This window comes from Micropterus dolomieu, linkage group LG23 (assembly GCF_021292245.1).
Source record: "Micropterus dolomieu isolate WLL.071019.BEF.003 ecotype Adirondacks linkage group LG23, ASM2129224v1, whole genome shotgun sequence".
Lineage (NCBI taxonomy): Eukaryota > Metazoa > Chordata > Actinopteri > Centrarchiformes > Centrarchidae > Micropterus > Micropterus dolomieu.
This window is the reverse complement of record NC_060172.1, coordinates 25,614,470-25,634,167: the sequence shown is the minus strand read 5'-3', so window position 1 is coordinate 25,634,167 and position 19,698 is coordinate 25,614,470. Positions and strand designations below refer to the sequence as shown.

Genomic DNA, 19,698 nt, shown 5'->3' with positions numbered 1-19,698 from the left:
ATAGTATTGTAGTATTTCAATATCCTACTGTTGCAATACATGTATTGTGAATTGTCCCTATAAATAATTTCACATACATTTGAATATTTCTTTTGTGAATATTTGCATGGTACATTGTAATATTGTCTTATTGAATTTAGGAAATTTTAATTATCCACCACATGTCACATGTTACACGCTCTTTCTGATGACAAAATGTGCTTGTGCTTGTAAAACACAAAATTCTGAAAAAAAGTGCTAAACAGTTTTGCGCCACTTCCACGACGACACTACGTATCTGTAACACACGCTCTGAGACAGTAGTAGTTTCGGGGATCTACCCACCCCCCGGAAAAAAATCCTTGGGGAAATGCTGACTTTGTGTCTAAATGGAGTTTGATCATTATCTTGTGAGAGAGATATGTCGACTTAGAAAAAAAACAAAGCTGCTTCAGTGCTGTGCGGCCACTCCGCTCTGCTTACGGCAACTTTTTACATCGTAACCAGTGGTTTTTGCTCAAGGATGTCTTTTCTGGAGAAGGCGGTGGATTTAAGGAGAGATTGAAAAGGACAGTCTCACACCTTTTAAACAACCCATTAAGCCATAATTATAACCATTTTGTTGATAATGACAGTTGTGTGCTTTCATAGGAGTTGAACACACGGGAATTGTCAGTTGCACTGCATGTGGCCGGCAAGTTAATCACTTCCAGAGAGATTCTTTCTATCGACATCCAGTTTTGAAAGTACTTATTTGCAAGGTGAGTCTTATTTATATGTAAATAAAAACACATCCTTCATTTTCTGTGACCTTCAGGTCAGTATTTATCAACAGGTATGGTGTTACCAAATGTAAAAACAATGATCATGGTTAAAGTGACAGTTTGCTCTCGAGGAGGAGTCTCCTTTTATTTTCTTTGGAGCAACTCATAATTTGGCATTGTAATCATATTACTTGTATCTCTGGTGTCATTTTACAGAAATCTGAGAGATACACCTGTATAAAACAAACAATAAAACAAACCAAATCACGTCCAGTTTTCTGTATTTAAATGTACTGTGTGTAATGTACTCTGACACATTTCTCCCCAGTAATACAGCATGTGATAGATGCTGTAAATGAAAACCAGTTAGAAGAATTTTATAAATCTCATTCTCAACTAAATTCTCTTGAAGTTACCATGACCCTGCAGCCCCCCCAGATTGATGTGCAGTTTGAGAAATAGCATTTATTAGTTTTGAATGTGTTATTGATTGTTGAACATAATAACAAAATATTAATATAATGCAAACTAAAGTAATTCTCATTTCATATTCAAATGGATAATACATATACTGAGCTGAGTTTGTCAACAACAGAACTGATGATTCAATATTATTGCCAATGCTTGGTTTTAAGAAAAAGTATTTTGCTAAAACCATCTCTTTATTTGAAGGTGGAAATTTTAAAGAACCATTAGAAATGCTTAATCTTTTCCAACATACATATACATAATTTAATCCTATGGAATTTTGAGTACTTTTGTACCTTTTCTCCAAGCTGGCTGTAACTCTTGCATTAAATGTTTTGATTTTGTCAGTCCTGCTACAAGTATTACTCAAGTGATGACATCAGTAAGGATGGAGATGGAATGGATGAGCAATGCAGGTAAAATTTGTTGTATTTAATATTTGAACTGAAATATAAATTTTACTTTACTTTATTTGCGCAACTTCATCATTTATTTTCTCTTATTTTTTCCTTGCGCAGATGGTGCGCTGAAGGGGGCAACTTGATCTGTTGTGACTTCTGTAGTAATGCCTTCTGCAAGAAGTGTATTCTAAGAAATTTGGGAAGGAAGGAGCTGTCTGGCATCTTGGAGAGCAAATGGTACTGCTATGTGTGTAGCCCAGAGCCCCTTTTTGACCTGGTGATGGCCTGTGACGGTGTCCTAGAGAACATGGAGACTCTGTGGCATCAGCAGCGCAGGAGGAACAGAGTAGAGCCGGAGAAATCTGAACTTTACACCATGTTGCCACACTTGCCACAAAACATTCCTTTGGATAAATGGGATCACACTGGTATGGATGGTAATGTGGTGTTCAACTATAACACACTGCAGGTATCCAAGGATATTACCAAAAAGGCCAAGCATTTAGTGGACTCTACAAACATCTTAAACCGAACATTTGTCAATTTCATTCATTCTGTGACCACAAACAAACGAACACCTGCTGTTCGCAATCTGTATCTGAACTCCTTTTTGTCCGTCGTCAAAGGCTTGCGAAGGTCACTTGCAGCTCTCGAGGATAGCTTAAAGGAAGAATTCAGTGACTTGGATGTCTTGAGCTGTTGGGAGAAGTTCCTTAATGAAGACTTTGATCTGCAGCCTGTGACCGAAGCAGACACAGAGCTGGATATCTCTAATGAAAGATGCTTGAGTGACTTGCAGAAATTGGCAGCTGAACATTTGGAAGATGAAGATTCTGACTCCAAGGGCTTCACAGATGGGACAAGTGTACATGACTGCCGCGGGGGAGACGTGCGTTCAGATTCACATGAAGCCAGACAGAGGGCACAAAAGATTGGTCTGAAGCCTTCTGAAAGTGGGATCAACATGATTAAAAAACTAGTGGTAAAGCTTACACCTGTACCTATGGAGCAGGAGCCGCCCTCTGATGCCCCGAAGATGGAGGAGGACATCCATATGAAGGATGAGAAGTCAGAGGAAAGCGATGCATCAGAAGATGAAGAGACTGGTGTTGTAGGTGCTAAATCTGACAACAAGCTGAGTAATGACAACTCTAGTGCGTCTCTACACTTAGAGGAGGAACACGGCAATAGACGATCTCCTCGCCTGAAGACGACGCCTTTGCGTCGACCAAGTGATGTCAAGGCCAAAACGTCTCTTTCAGCAGCAGACAGTGACAGTGACTCTGACCCTGAGGAGACTTCCAGCACAGTAGCAGCCAAAAACACTGAAGAGAAAAGTCTCAGCAGAGCAAGAGACGACTCCGACTCAGATGAAGTCCCTGCAGCTCTGCTTGAGCGAGCGGCTATATCACAAAGCTCCGATGAACCACAGAGTGATGAGGATGGTGGAAAAGCGTCAACTAAGGTGGCCAAGAAATGTCTCTTTTGGCTCACTAAGAGCACCCCGATGTCACCGGAGAAGATGCGCCGCAAACGCAAGATGCTGGACCGTTCCCCTGAGTCTGACAGAAGAGGAAAATCTCGAGGGGGAAGTGGGACAGATTCCTCTAGTGACGATCAAAACTCGCAGAAGAAAATTCAACACATGAATGCACTGAGGTCAATAGGGAAGCCTCACCTCGTCAAAAGACAGGATGAAGGTGTGGCTAGAAAGCAGAGTATGCTACAGGCTGGGAAGTCAAAGACTAAATCTCGTCAGGAAGCAGTAGAGTCGCCATCCTCATCAAGCGAAGATGACCACGATGATGGCTCTGGGAGTGACGGAAGTGATCAGAAGATGAAGCCAATCACTGAAGAGGTGGCCTTACTGGGGGCAGCAGCATTCCACCAATCATCAGGTGTGTCTCATACTGTCGATATTAATATTTAAAATAAGAAATGTATCAACGGTTAGAAGATTAGAAATTGGTCACTAGTTTCCCTAATTACTAGTGTAAGTTACCTCCTACTCCCCACTGGATTTACTGGACTCTGACATGTTGTCATTAATCATTAGCCTGAGTGCTAGGTCATGGGTGCAAACTTGTCATTTGGGGCAGGCAACGCGGACAGTCTGCCTGATTTAAACTTCTGAATAGAATCTACACGTAGCCTATGCGTAGCTACAGCAACTGTGATTTGTCACCATTTTCCCACTTTTTGCACCCCAGTGCCAACTGTATTTCGTTCTTCAGGTCTTGGTTTTTGAAGGTACTGAGCTCTTGACAGATGCAAGATATTGTTGAAAATATAATTTAAAGATACACAACTGTGTGGATGCGTTCATCCTACATGCTCACAGGAGTAATTATACATACATCTTAGGCCAGTAGTTCAGGAGAGTGTTAAAGGCAGAAGGAAGACCAAATGCAATTGCTAGGGGGGTGCCCATGACCAGCGGAAAGAAAATATTTAGTTGCATTTTATCACCATAATTTCGCATAATTAATGTTATAAGTTCCACCTGTGCTTAGCAAGATTTGTTCAGTTGAGTAAACTGTTAAGTAAAGATGGGCAGACTGATGAGAAAAGCAAACATGCGATACTCATTAAGGATCCACTCAATGATCGTAGGCACAGGTTGTCTGAGGGGACTTAATAAGTTGCATGTAGGCAATTCTGTGATCTAGCAGTCTGCACATTTCTTATGGAATGACAAACAGGAGGTTGTTTTTTCTTGGTATGTCAGTATTACGCACCTTTTGTTCACCTGTTCTTCGATAATGGATGGTGTTTCTATGCTAAAATCAATAACTTGCTTAATTAAATGGTTTATATTTTTTGTTTTTTGTAGGCGATGAGGAACAATCTGGGCCCATGTGGGCAGCAGAAGAAGATGATGATCCAGAAAATAGGTACGGTTCAAAAAGCCCGGATGTAGAGTTTGTTAAACACCCTAGGTGTGGAAGAAAGGCTGCCACTTCGAACACCGACTTCTGTGCAAAATCTAGCAACACCCATGTCATTAAGACTCAGTTGCAGTCTATTCAAACAAGACCAAAACGTAGCTGCAGTAGAGCTCCAGCTATCAAATACACATTCTAGAGGTACACTGTGAAGCACAGGACCCACTTTATTTTACAGTGAGACTGAACCTGGCTTAGAACAGGCTCGTCTTCGTTTCCAATGTGTAATCCAGTATACATGTAAATGCTAGAGAAACATTTTAATTAAGATTTTTATTATTTCTTTTACCGCACTTCTATTCTTATTAAGCTGATACAAAAGGGAAATCCTTACAGTTGACCCAGTTTGCCCTAAGGTCTGAGCATCCATTTGAACAATGAAGGACACTTATTTTGTCTTACAACTCAACCTGTTTATGTGTTACAGGTTTGTTTTGAGTGACAGTATTCGAACATATTTAGAATGTTTTGAACTTCAGTGTACTTTTTCTGTGTTATTACAGAATGCACAACAACCTGTTGTCCTCCGTTGAGCAGCATTGTTAACTGGAGTAAATTGAATATTGTTATTTATAGGTGAAATATAAAGTTTGAAACATGCCTGCCAGATTTGTTTGCACATACTTGCATCTCAAAAAAAAATAAAAGTCTGAATACCTTTTTTAAATCTCTATAAATTATTTTTTATGCCGAGCAATGTTTTGTGGTCACTTGTGGTAGGCAAGGCTTGCAAAACTGTAAGCATGAATACAACTTTTATGCTTCACCTTGACAATCATTCTTTTGATCTTCTGCTCTAAACTTAACCTTTCGTGGTGACAATTTCATATTAGTAAGATGAAGATGGCAAAATGATTGTTTGGTAAATTATCTGAAATGATGTACCTGGCTCTGTAAATGCAATTTAGCTTTATATTATTCAGCTTTTGAGTTTGGCTGAAAAGTTTGATGGTGCTTCCTGTTGCAGCCCCTGTTAATTCTGGCCACACAATTCACTTCACATTCACTTGTATTTGATGCCACTGTTGATGCATTATTTTAGATTCTGAGTTCTTACTTTGTTATTAAAAAGACGATAATGATAGTATCATGAACATCTGTAAATCTCAGGATTTGTTAGACGGTTATTCTTACTGTCCAACTGACAAAAACATTTAGTCATTTGTAAACCTAGCATTTGTTTCTGGTAATAATCACTCTAAAAACTCACCCCAAGCACCATTCACAATTGCTTTATAGTATGCGAATCATGGTAGACACCAATGTTAACAGCCATTTGCAGTAGATTTTTGGTGCATGGCAATTGACATTGCTATTCGATTGTTAAATGGTGCTTTGTGGTGTTTTATTATTTTATTTTATTTTGTAACGCATCAACATCAAGGCTTTGTTATTTGCGTGTGGCTGCCATGATGAAGAATACATTTTATTGTGACTATAACCTGGTTTGTAGTCTGTCTTCTTTTGATGCTACTTCACAAACAAGCTACTAGCTCTGGAGTCGAGAATATCGCCTTTTCAAAAACGTTTACTACTGTAGTTCCAGAAACTACAAATAAACAGATTCAGCTGGGCCACTGATCGTCACACCTAATGTAGTTCAGAGCAGGCTTTACAGCAGATTGACACTTACTGGATGCCTTGTACCATTTAAATTATGTCACCGCATGTGAACATGTATGCATCTTACACATTCAGTGTATTACTGGCTTCACTGACTATTTCAAGAGTCTTAAGCTATAAACACAAGACCCACATTTCCCCAAATATTCTCAATTATGATCCCACTGTAAGCATTTGGGTTATGATGGGTGGAGCTGTCATTCAGCTTTTCTTCAATCAGTGATATTTATTGATATTATTTTATTACTGCCACTATTCCCTTTGCGGATTTATGCAGCACTGACATTAGGAGTTTGGGAACATGTACTAGTGCATGTATGCAATATGCTAAAGTAGTGATTAGAGGACTGAGAAGTCTTATTCAGGATGTGTGTCCCCTACCAAAGAACTTTTACACTTTTTTTTTTCTCTGTTGGCGCTGCCTTAAGGGGTTTGCTCACTCAAATTACAAAGACATGTTTTTCCACTACTGCACCTTTTTTTTGTATCTAGCCATCCATGCATGCAGTCTCAGTTTTATCTGCTGAGGTTTTGAGTTATCTGTCTGAGATTTGTGACACCACCCCGGTCCAACAGAGGTGAATGCAGTGTTGTTATCGCTGCTAAGGCCAAGCCCTGAAGAACAGTGTAGGTTTTGTGCAGAGATTTTGGCGTTGTAATTGGAGGTCATGTGACGTACTCTGACCCAGAAAGACTTTTCCCTAGAATGTTAAAAAAATATGCAGCTGCAAAGCAGTGAATGAAATCTACTGTCACATGCATTCAGAAATGACTCTCTCTATAAAAAATCATGAAAAGCTGCATCAACATATTGATTTCTTGCCGTGTGTGTGGGGGTGGTCATCTCAGCCAGTTTTTATAATGCGTCCAAGCACAAAGCACTTGGGATTGACATTTGAACTTTTATTTTCAATCTCCTGGATAATCCAAATCATTTACAGTCCTCACTGTCAACAGTGTTCATCAGAACGATACCAGTGTTTTTGTATGTTTTACCCCACTTTCTATGCACAGAGTATACATTACTGCTGACCATTTTTTAAAGCATACTGTAGCTTTTACAGCTGATTTAAAACCTATTTTAAGAGGCTTAAACCCTCCTTGACAGGTGAGAACCTGCTGTTGCATTTTTCTGAATTAATGCAGGTTAAAACAATTCGTTCAAAAGCCTTTCAGGTCAGTGCTTCCAAATGTTAATGAGAAGGTTGTATATCTGAGAATTGAGAGTGGGCTGTGAAACAACAACCATTGTAATGCAAGAAGCGACCAAATTCCCTTTGTGCCTTTAATGACACCCATGTTTGTTTCTCATGTTTTTTCCAGGTCGGATTTTCTGACAGCACAGCAGTGAATGTGATGCTGTTAGGCAACAATCACTTAAATCTGGGATATTGTAGCCTCCTATCGGTACCTAGTCGTGTTTTTTTTTTTTAACGTCTGTGTTCAGCTGTAGTGATAGCAAAACTTTATCTTAATTAAAGAATGGTCAGCAGAAATGTAAAGTTTACAGTGTTTGTAGTTGGGCTAAAACATGAAAAGTACTCTGATAATCTATTAAAATGCACACAGCATGTGATTACCAATGGCAATGATGCCATGTGTGGCAGTATGTTAACTTTCATCAGTGTTTTTCTACTTCTTCTGTTTCGTCCTTTTTCCCCAGTCGAAACGTGTCAAATGAGTTCCAAGGCTCTGGCCTGTTACTGCTGTTGTCATCTGGCATTGCTCTACTGTAAAACGTATTTTACAATAAACTCTCAATGGACGTTGGTGATTTAATATCAGTGAAGATGGCAGGGATTCTGTGTCCAGTGATCTGCATTGACTACCCACTTTGAGATCGTCGTCAAACTTGTGCGCGCAATGCAGGTTGCTTGGTGAGAAAGGGTTGACGCTGGCCAGACAGTTGACCAGAGAGTAGACGAACTCGAGACACATACATGTCCCATGTAAGCGGGTATCATGGGTAATTACAGGTCATTCCCTTGTTGGGATATGTGTGTGTAACAGGTGGATGTAAAATGGGTTGAAGAGCGCGACTAATCGTGCATACTTGGTCAAAACACAATATGGTATTAAAACCATACATTTTTTTTTATAAAACAATGGTGGTATGAACTGTCTTAGATTACCCATTTTGAAACCAGCTTTATATTCAACTGGAGTATAAAGGGATTAAAATCAGCTGAAAAAATTCATTCTGAGTAAATATTTATGTACAGACTTTGTTAGTAATTGCTGTTTGTCATTCCTCCCCCTTAACTGGCTGGTAGTACCAGAGGAGTATGTTGCCTTCCAGTCAGTTCTCACTTTTTGGATGAACTAGAGATCAATGTCATTTTTATTTTCACTTTGAAAACAATTGACAGATGTCTGTCAGACTTGTGCAAGCAAAACGCATTGTAGGGAAAAAAGGAAAGTACCCTCCTCCCACTCCCCAAAGGGAAATATACTAGAATATGTCTTTGTTTTTCTGTGAATGTTTGATGTAATAAATTGTTACCCTTAAAACACCTCTGTCTCATTTTTATTGCTATTGTTTTAAATGTGTGTCTTACAGTGTTGTGGCAGTTTGCTTTAATTGGTCTGTGACTTGACTAGCAGGGCTTTCTATTGGCACATAGTGTGTGACTCACTAAAGATATGTGAGCAGAATTATAATTAGTTTCTTTTTAAGGCCAACAGCTGAATGACTATTTGCTCCTAACCAGCGCTTAAAGAATGATCTCTTAAATATTGAAGTCCAACATTTATAACAATTACAACAATATCCCGCTGAAGATAATGTTGCTGATCATGAAATGAACTTCAGGTCCCTTTTCCTTCTTTTCTACTTTTGAAAGAATCGCTAAGAAAATGCTATTGGCCCAAATCAAAGCCAACTACTCCTCGGGCGACGATATCTCTTCAGATGAGGACACGCAGGAGGATGACTCTGAGTCGGAGGGTGACAGGGAGGAAAAACAAGGCAATGAGAATAATGGAACAGATGAAAAGGGTAAGTCTTTTTGTTTTTTCTCCAAAGTAACACATTTTTAGCTTTTCTCTTGTGCATCTTTTTATAAGCACAAGCATTCTCCAGTGGCAACGAAAGTTATGAGTAGAAAGTTACCCAGTTGTCCTGTTACTTTCTTGGGTTAAGGAAGGGGTACAACAATGACAGACTATATCTCTGCCGCAGGGGAAGACTTGGCTTCAGAATCATCTGGCTCCACATCTAATGGGCCCAGCTCAAGGCACCATCTTCTCCGCCACAAACTAACCTTAGACGAGGGAACATCAGGTGACAAGGCCGTGGCAGAGAGTGAAGCAGGAAGGCAGGAGAGCAAGCAAAGAGCCGGAAGCAAACACCTGAGCTGTAAGGACACCTCTAACATTAGAAACAGGTACGTCTGAATAGGGAGTACCTACTTATCTCGATTGTCTGAATTTGATTTCTGTCAAGCTGATAGTGAAAGTGATGGTGACTGTAACGAGTCAGAGCTGGAAGAAGGTGGGATGAGCGAGGAGCTGAGTCAGTCAGAGGAGGAGTCCACTCAAGACATACTCAAAAGGTTTGTTCCTTTCAACTGTTATTGATAACTTCAAAAACAAAATAGATATCATGTCTTTGTTCTGATTTTAAATTTCAATGTGTGTTATACCTATATTATAAATATAAAATTCTATTTAAAAAAAAAAAAAAATCAATCTACCCTGGCTTTACTGGATCTACTGAGAACTGCACCCAATATCATGAACACCTGGATAATATACAGTAATGCAATAAAATACAAATAGCTTTCAATAAAACAACTTTGCACAGCTTATAACCTTTTTTTCATGCAATGTACATTTTTGTCGAGACCATCAGAGAAAGGTTTAAATCTGATTCAAATTACATTATGGAATAGCATTTATTGCTGGACTAACGAATCAGAGTGATTTAGACTGTCCAGGTGTTCATGATATTTTGTCCACCCTTGCTACAACTGACACTGAGCAAGTTCTGTGCCTGTTCCTGTTATAGAAGCCAAGAGCATTACCGATTAAATGACGATCGATTAAAGGTTTCATTTACAAAAACATTTGTATTTAAATAAATATTTAAATTCATGGTAAACTGTCTGAAGCCAACACGTTAATGTCTTTCACACTGGCAAGTCTAAACTCTCAACAAAGCATGTAGTGCTATATTTACTTCTGAAATACTGTATAGCTTCACTGCAGTACCAGTACTTACTATTTACATGTAGTTCATTTTAATTTCTGATGATGTTCTCTTTTTAGCTCCACTAAAGTGAAGGAGGCACCCCGTAGTTACGAAAAGAAGAAACAAGTGCCCTGCATTTGGCTATCTGACTCCAGCAGTGAGAAGGTAGCTTACTATTCTTATCTGTATCTGCTCACCCATTATACCTTATCCTTAAACTTTAACTCCCAGGTGAGAAGAGAAGGCAGTAGGCACCTGTGTCTAATGGTCATGTTGCTTGCTGGATCTGTCTGTATTTGAGCAGAGCGATAAAGAGGATGCAGACGAGGAGATGAGTGCCAGTAAAGGCACCCCCAAAGGACGCAAAAAGATCCGCAAAATCATTGAAGATGTGAATCTCCGTGCTGAGACCCAGGAAGCCCTCAGGGAGGAGGAGGAGAGGTGCAAACGGTTGGCAGATAGGGAACAACAGATGGAGGACAGGAGAGAGGTAATGCATACACAGCAGGTAAAACTGCCCATTAAACTTCACTGTGTGGTTGATCAATGAATGTTTGCAGTAGCTCAATCCCTGTTGTTAAATGACAGCACAGAACACAATTAATCGAAATCTTACCAAAATCACAATGGCCCATTGGAATTTTTCAATCTGAGGAGGTGCATTATTTGTTAAAGGCAGAATGTCTGTTAAAATGTGTCATGGCTTACACGTCATATTATAGAGACTTAATAAAACACATTTGTATGGTACAGAACCCTCCAAAGATCACACTATAATCATTTAAATATGTTTTTCATTGAATACGAGAATAATGATCTTAACCTCCACTGTCGCAAATCATATCAAAAAATATCAGTCCAAATAATCGCAATTAGATATTTTGTTCAATATCGTTCAACCGTAGCGTGTAGCGTTTTGGGGTTTCCTAAGGGGATGAGCAAACAGACAAAATGCTGTCTGTGCGGCATTGTTTTCCAGATTATTGTGATACCGGATGAGCAGTCTCAAGTTCAGTGTCCAATCACCACCAAGCTGGTCCTGGATCAGGACGAGGAGACCAAGGAGCCTCTCGTTCAGGTGCACAGGAACCTGGTGACAAAGCTGAAGCCTCACCAGGTGGATGGTGAGTTTGTGCACTCTTTTCACTTACACCGAGGAGGACATTGCTTTGCTAGTATGCACAATACAGGCATGTTGACAACAACAGCATTAGTTAATACAGTTCTTGGTTGCATGAGTAATACATTTGGAGTTTACTGCAAGTCTCAATACACAAATATCTCAGAGAGCAGCTGGAAATGATGACCCGTCGGTTACTGATCAATCCAAAAATTGAGAACCAGTTTGTGTTCACACAAAACCTACGTACTGTGTTCTCCAACAGGTGTTCAGTTTATCTGGGACAGTTGTTGTGAGTCTGTGAAAAAGGCCAACTCTTCTCCTGGATCAGGCTGTATACTGGCACACTGCATGGGCCTGGGAAAGACTCTGCAGGTGAAGACATACACATGTCCACCTCCAATATTTGTGTTTGCTTTGACTTTAATATTCATAGCTGTTTTATTTTATAGGTGGTAACTTTCCTCCACACGGTGCTGCTGTCAGAGAACCTGAAATTCAGAACAGCCCTCGTCGTGTGTCCACTTAATACTATCCTCAACTGGGTCAACGAGTTCAAGAAATGGCAAGACAGCATGAGACAAGATAAAGTTCAAGTATGCAAAGCAATTCTAATGTGTTAAATCACTTCAGATGCTTTATGTTTCACTCTTTGCTTAATGTATACAAACACATATGTAAATAAGTGGTTGTTGTTCAAACACACACACATATGTTACAGGTTACAGAACTGGCGACAATAAAGCAATCAGAACGATTCAGAGCTCTGCAGAGGTGGCAGAGAGACGGAGGTGTTATGATAATGGGGTATGAGATGTACCGCATCCTGTCGCTAGCCCGGAAAATCAATGATGAGGAGCAGAAGAAAGAGCTGAAGAGCATTCTGGTGGATCCAGGTACAGGAACTTTGTAATGGCATGATATAGTTAAAATGTTATGTGTCGTTGCTTTGCTCTTGGGAACTGTTTTGATCTATTTTCTCTCCTGTTTGTCTTCTTTCAGGTCCAGACTTTGTGGTTTGTGACGAAGGGCACATCCTGCGCAATGACGCATCCAATATCTCCAAAGCTATGAATGCCATCAAGACCCGAAGAAGAGTGGTGCTAACTGGCACACCACTACAAAACAACCTGGAAGAGTGTAAGTCTGCGACACTACGTCCTATTAAATAGTGCCTTGAGGTCACACTTTGCTTGAAGTGACGTAGAATACTATCCAACCACGGAGTGATGAGAATTGAGATGCTTTTCTATTATGAATGAACGAATGACAACAAAGTGAATTGTTGAAGTCAACCCACTTTAAACAGGATGTGTGGTAATGTGCAGTGAGTCCGTCATCTTTCACAACACACTGAGCCCCATTATTAATGCACAATATGCGAAAAAACTGACAATATTTTTCTTTGCTGCGATATAAATTGTGATATGAAAAAATACAGGAATCTTCACCTTTGAAAAGGATTAAACATCCTCGAATTTTTGGGGTTATTTTGTAGGGTAAAAAATGCATAAAAAATAAACAAGCTGAGAAATTCCTTTTTAGCCTGAAGATATTTTTGAATGCAAACTATCCTTTTTTGAGCATTAACGCAGTAAACACATTTTGAACAAAAATATAATGTAAAATCCTTTTGTATCAAGCAGCAGAAAAATGTAGGTGCTTGAGTTTAATTGACTTGTATGACAATTGCACATGCACACATTGCGATGACGATGCTGAAACAATATATTGTGCTGCCCTACTTCCTTTCCTGATATATCCTTGGCTGTTTTACTGTAGTGTTGGTGCCTTTTAAAGGGGCTGTTGGGAGATGATTTTGTTTTCTAAAGTCATAACAATGTATAAAAAGCACAAAAATGGAACATTTAGGTTTTACCATTTTATCTTTTAGACACATTTTGGAAAACAGGCCGAGAGATGCTCAGATCAATTGTTTGTGTGCCGAAACATGGCAGCCTACACTATGGTAACCTGAGGCCAGAGTACATGCTTTTGGTGGATGAGTTTGACAGTGATAGTCTATGTTTCTTTAGGTTTCATTATGTGTGTATATGTGTGCGTATAGACATACAGTAAATAAAGTATTAACACGGCTCCTTGAATATATCACTTTTTTTTTAACTGACATCACTGATGACCCTAAACTGCAGTACTAAAACAAATTGGCCTTTTAGACCAAATTACTACATTAAGTGTAGGCAGATATGAAAGATATTTCATTTTAAGGGATCACATTGATACACCATAGTTTGTTCCCACAGATCACTGCATGGTCAGTTTCATCAAGAAGAATCTTCTGGGCTCACTGGGCGAGTTTCGAAACCGTTTTATCAACCCGATACAGAACGGCCAGTGTGCTGACTCCACACCAAAAGACGTCCGGATAATGAAGAAGCGAGCGCATGTACTTTATGCAATGTTGGCTGGTTGTGTGCAGGTAAAAGAAAACACTATCAGTTGCAGGCTGTTTGTACATAATACAGTTTGGTCTTAGCTCTCACAACCCTGTTTTGTCGTTTTCTTAGAGGAGAGATTACTCAGAGTTGACTCAGTTTCTGCCTTCCAAACATGAGTATGTGCTGGCAGTGAGGATTTCCCCACTTCAGTATCAGCTGTACCGCTACTACCTTGACCATTTCACTGGTAAGAACCTGTCCTCATGTGTTTTCTATAAGAAAAAGAAAAGAAATGTAGTAATCATAGAAGAACATAGAAACAGATGCAAATAGATTTCACTGAATCCTGCGTTCTTAATGTTCATGTTTTTAATTTGCTTTATGACTTTAACTTGTAACACTTTGAGATTTTTTCAAATGATTTGTTTTAAATTGTCATTTATGATCTCAGATTTTCCCATTTTACAGTTTATTCATAGATAACGATAGTGGACTGTCAATAACTTAAGATGCGTGACATTTAGTCATAACGTAACTAATCCAACACACTAAATCATCAGAGGCTGAGATATGATCATCATCAGCCAATGTGAAAAGGAAGTAAAAATCAGTAATGGTGTTGTACCTTAACTTTTTTAGAAAGTCAGGGGGTTCACAGATGATCGATGATCTGAAGTTAATACGTTTGTTTCTCCAGGTGTTGGTTCCATGCCCAACAGAGCAAAGACGAGGACTGGAGCAAACCTGTTCAAGGACTTTCAGGTGCTCGGCCGAATTTGGACTCATCCCTGGTGCCTTCAGCTCAACTACATCAGCAAGGAGAACAAGGTACAAAAAAAAAAAATCACCTTGAACGCATGTTGACACCTAATTAGTCTGACATGACCTAAAGCATTTAATTGAACTTTAATTACAGGGACATTTTGAAAAGAAGAAACAAGTTAAAGCGGCAGCTCTGCTGAGAAATGAAGAAACCATTGTGGCTGAGAGGTAATACCTACTGCATTCATAATCACACTCAACCTTAGGTAGGTAGGTTTATTGTTACAATATAACAAGTTATAGAGTAAAATTGAGTGTGTAACTCCCTTCTGCCACATAGTAGACAATATACATTAATAAAGAATCAATTATGAAAAATGGTAAACAGAAATAAACATCAATGGAGCAGTGCTGAGGATGAATTAGAGTTTGAGTCTGATAGCTTGGAGAGAAAGCTGCTCTGCAGTCTGGTGGTATGGCAGCAGAAACTTCTATATCTCTTCCCTGAAGGCAGCAGGGTGAACAGGCTGTGGCTGGGTGGGTACTGTCCTTTAGTATCCTTTGGGCTCTGCACAGGCACCTCATCTCACTGATATCACTGATGCTCGGGATATGGGTACCAATGATCTTCTGAGCCGTTTTAATCACCCGCAACAGAGCCCTCCGGTCCTAGCCGTGCCCATGCCATTTTGTGATGTTTCCAGTCAGTGCCTCTGTAAAAGCTGAAAAGAACTTGGCGTGAGAATTTGGCCTTCTTAAACTTCCTCAAGAAATACAGTCGTTTCTGAGCATTCTTCACCAGCGTGGAGATTTAAACGAGTTTCTGTAAAAAAGGAGAATAAAAGCAAAAATATAGCATAAATTAAGGGAGCTACTGGTCGCTGCGTCTACACGCACTGCCGTTGCCATGGAAAATGCACCCTAACACATCAGTTTCACTTTATTTGTTTCTCGTTAAAGCTGCACATCTATTGGCTATCAGACTAGTTAGTCAGTTAGTAACAGGGAACAGGATGCATTGAAGCACCTACACCAATGTAAAGTCAGATATTCCTGTAATTCTAGAGTGATAAATGTGCAAAACGTTCCAAAAATAAGATATTGTGTGGATTAGTGGCAGACAAAGCAATGCCTTTAAAACAAGTAACTGTCGCAGAAATTATATTCCTGGTGAGGGGTTGAGCAAAGAACTGAGTTACAACCAACCGTCGTCTTTAAAGAATTTATTTAACAAAAGAGAATAACAGAGAAGTACTAAAACACATATACAGCTGGTCCAGAGACCTGCTGCCTAGGGCGGCATCGGGCGTCTGGCCCCGAGCAAATGGATGCATAATCATTTACACAATCTAGGTTTCTATGTTTTGGGGAACAGAGATCCTCTCCCGGCCTTGAATGAACATTCTAGGAGAGGAGAGGAACAACAAGAGAGGGAAAACACCAAAACAGTCTCACAGCTCTGACCTAAACCCTAGTAAATGTGGACAGACTAACATAAGAAGTATAGGAGAGGAAAGGTTAAGGATAAAAACACTAAAAACACTATATATATGTATGTGTGTGTGTGTGTGTGTGTGTGTGTGTGTGTGTATTTGTATATATATATATATGTATATATATATATACCTTTATACACTTTTTTGCCTGATGTAGTGGTCTGAGAGAGAACGAAGGGAATAACGATGACGGCAGGGCAGCGGGCATTGTTGATGTGTCCAACGGCGCTCCAGCAGTAGAAGGTATTTAAGCTTCATGTGTCACTGATACTCCAGCCCTGTAGCTTGAACACTAATATAGTTTGTGTTAAATTTTGTGTAGGAGAGACGGCAACCATCAGCTCGAGGCCTCAGAATCAAGATGAGGGCTGGTTCAGGAATCTGCTGTCAGAAAAAGACGCTAAAATCCTGGAGCACTCAGGGAAGATGGTGCTCTTATTTGAGATCCTCAGAATGGCTGAAGACCTGAACGAGAAAGTGTATGTGTATTTTCTGATAATTCTGAAAATTTTAAACACAGACACACAGAAGTGGTCTGTCAGCTAACCAAATCCATCCATTTGCTCTTTTAGGCTTGTGTTCAGTCAGTCCTTGATCACATTAGACCTCATTGAGGACTTCCTTGTGGCTTCTCACCAAGCCAGAGACCCATCATTATTCAAAGGTATTCTGTGTATGGCAAAGAACATATGATGTAAGGGAAACATCTTCCTTGATGCTAATTTACTTTTTTGTACTTCGTTGTTCTCACAGTGGGCAGCTGGATTAAAAACATTGATTACTATCGGCTTGATGGTTCCACCAGTGCTACGTTAAGGAAGAAATGGGCAGATCTGTTCAATAATACTGACAATTTTCGGTACAGATGATCAATCTTTCCATATTAATTACACTGGATTAATATAAGGCAGAATGTATGACAGTGGCATGACATAGTTTCTGATTGTATTTTATTGATCTTTATATTAGCGGCAGATTGTTTCTCATCTCAACGAGAGCAGGCTCACTTGGCATCAACCTCGTCGCTGCCAACAGGGTCATTATCTTTGACGCCTCATGGAATCCCTCATATGACGTACAGAGCATATACAGGGTGTACCGCTTTGGTCAGTTCAAACAAGTGTTCGTGTACCGCTTCTTGGCTCAGGTAAGTTCACTGGTCTTCATTTACAGTAACTCTTAGTAACTCTTAAGTCTTTACATCGTTGATGCTTGGTGCACAAACAGTCAATTTGGATGACTTTGACTATGTTTCCTAAATGACAGAGTTTTTATGTGAAGATGAAAACCATATTATCATCACTATCTTGGTGCTGCTGTTGACATTCTCGCAGACGCAAATTCAAAATAAAATGGGTGTATACGTGTATGTATGTGTATATAAATAACTGTATATATTGTTTTATGTATTTTATATTTTAACAGTCTAATATACATTTAATCATCTGGTCAGTTCTGTGTGTAGCATTAAGGGACTACAAACTTTAATTTTGTTGTACAACCTTGTGTTGTATAATCATAATCTACCTTGATAAATGTGGATGTTTTATAAATGTGAAGAGAAATATGTTCATTGTGATAATTTACTGATGTTACTATTTAACAATATCGGCGCAATATTCCATGTAAAACGCATAAACTCATGGCAACGCTCTCCAGTCTTAATCAATGTTTTATTAAAACAGTCACACAAGCTGATGTGCGTTGCAGTTTCAAGAGAGATAATCTGTCTATACAGTTTGTAATGCACTGGCTAAACAGTGCCTGAAATAGTTGCTCATTTATTTAAGTTTAAAGTTTTTAGTTTAGTTATATATAAATATGAATTTTAATATTAATACTGCTGTTATGTATTTTTTGAAAGTAACCGATTAAAAGGACTTAACAGTAGTGTTGTGTGTTTTTTGGGACAAAATGTAAGTCTTCTTGAGCTGCACTACGTACCTTAAGTCAGTAAAATTTCGTTCGTAAGGTGATTTATTGATTAATGGAAAATGGGCAAAGATTTTCTTCAGCTACATACATGGATGTTGATTTTTGTTCTGACTTTTCCCCAGAGTCTTTGCTTTTTTTTTTTCTTGAGAAACACTGGATATTTTTTTGTTGTCAGTAAAAATATCCTAATGATCTAGGGATGATCACTCTTTGCAGCTGCTCACAACTCATAGACACATGTAACCTGTGGTGAGAGGTCACATGGCTTCATTTTCAGGTGTCACAAGGCTAGAAAGCACTGCCATAAAGATGAAAAAGACTGAAGGTTTAAGAGTGATACATGACTTCTGAGAGGCTCTTTTTTAAATTAAATTCTGAATCAAATTTCAATTTATGATCACACATTTTTGCAATATATTTATATATAAATATAAACCTATACATAAACCTTTCTGTCCTGTTTATTATTGTGTACATCTTCATCTCCAGGGCACCATGGAGGAGAAGATCTATGATCGTCAGGTGACCAAGCAGTCTTTGTCCTATCGAGTGGTAGATCAGCAACAGATTGAGAGGCACTTCACCCTTTTTGAACTGACTGAACTTTACACATTTGAGCCAGACCTGCTGGACGACCCAAACTCTAAGAAAAGCAGAAGAACCACCTCTGTTTTGCCAAAGGTGACGTCACCATCTTTATTTTCATGTTTCTGCTTTGATGACACGAAAATATAAAACACAGCTGTGTGAAAACAATTGTGCAAATAATTTGCAATATCGAATGACTTTTTGTTTGTGGTTCCTAGGATACAGTCCTGGCACAGCTGTTACAAACATGTAAAGACCAGATAGTGTCTTTCCACGAGCATGAATCGCTGCTGGACCATAAACAAGAAGAGGAGCTCAGTGAGGCAGAACGCAAAGCTGCCTGGGCCGAGTACGAGGCCGAGGTAAGGAGCTGAACACTACAAAGCAAAGATTTAATGAGCACTGTCTCAACTGCATGTCCTAGTCTTCATGCACTGTGTTTTACATTATAATTCATTCATTACTTATGTAAATGCCTTTGTATTTTGTCCTCAGTCAAACACGGCCAACCTACCAGTTAGCTCAACCCAGGACACCTTGGATATGAAGACCAATGAACAGCTACTGGTATGAATAAATATAATTTTCTGAAACTCTTTTCTTAGAACTGCTGCTGGTGATATTTGTGTTTTATAACGTATTACATAATGTCTTTGCAGGAATTGCTTAACAGGAGCAGAGGAAATGTGTCTGTGGCCTTCCTGTCGCTGCAGAGGATGAGGTCTCACACTAGCGAGGACTACTTGCTGCGAGTGGTGAGTGACCTGAATGTCACATTAAGTATTTAAAATGTAAATTTTTTAAAGTAAAACAGTATGTTTTTTTTTAAATATGCAGTATGTTCACAATCATGAATGGATGTTTCTTTTTAAAAACTATATTGCATCAAAGGGCCCTAGGCTTAGGCGGTGATTTCTAGCTATATGTAGGCTTTTAACCATTCACTGTTAAAATAATAATTTGGATAATCAATTAATTGTTGGAAAAATGTCAAATATTTCTCAGTTCCAGCTTTTCAGTTGTTAG

At 39.2% G+C, this 19,698-nt stretch overlaps 1 protein-coding gene across 2 annotated transcripts in view; it reads left to right on the top strand.

The window, feature by feature from the left end:
* LOC123963434 (transcriptional regulator ATRX-like) overlaps positions 1-19,698 on the top strand; it is a 32,873-nt gene that overhangs the window by 10,067 nt on the left and 3,108 nt on the right. For both annotated transcript variants that reach the window (XM_046040292.1, XM_046040291.1), the window contains exons 7-33: positions 631-740; positions 1,560-1,627; positions 1,730-3,510; positions 4,446-4,506; positions 9,024-9,178; positions 9,362-9,538; positions 9,626-9,734; positions 10,450-10,537; positions 10,677-10,862; positions 11,352-11,496; positions 11,758-11,867; positions 11,945-12,088; positions 12,214-12,388; positions 12,495-12,632; positions 13,757-13,932; positions 14,021-14,138; positions 14,589-14,719; positions 14,808-14,881; positions 16,307-16,392; positions 16,472-16,628; positions 16,722-16,813; positions 16,903-17,008; positions 17,119-17,296; positions 18,574-18,765; positions 18,891-19,034; positions 19,168-19,239; positions 19,332-19,427. In XM_046040292.1, the coding sequence (XP_045896248.1) occupies positions 631-740; positions 1,560-1,627; positions 1,730-3,510; positions 4,446-4,506; positions 9,024-9,178; positions 9,362-9,538; positions 9,626-9,734; positions 10,450-10,537; positions 10,677-10,862; positions 11,352-11,496; positions 11,758-11,867; positions 11,945-12,088; positions 12,214-12,388; positions 12,495-12,632; positions 13,757-13,932; positions 14,021-14,138; positions 14,589-14,719; positions 14,808-14,881; positions 16,307-16,392; positions 16,472-16,628; positions 16,722-16,813; positions 16,903-17,008; positions 17,119-17,296; positions 18,574-18,765; positions 18,891-19,034; positions 19,168-19,239; positions 19,332-19,427 (5,069 nt within the window). The remainder of the gene's footprint in view (positions 1-630; positions 741-1,559; positions 1,628-1,729; positions 3,511-4,445; positions 4,507-9,023; positions 9,179-9,361; positions 9,539-9,625; positions 9,735-10,449; positions 10,538-10,676; positions 10,863-11,351; positions 11,497-11,757; positions 11,868-11,944; positions 12,089-12,213; positions 12,389-12,494; positions 12,633-13,756; positions 13,933-14,020; positions 14,139-14,588; positions 14,720-14,807; positions 14,882-16,306; positions 16,393-16,471; positions 16,629-16,721; positions 16,814-16,902; positions 17,009-17,118; positions 17,297-18,573; positions 18,766-18,890; positions 19,035-19,167; positions 19,240-19,331; positions 19,428-19,698) is intronic.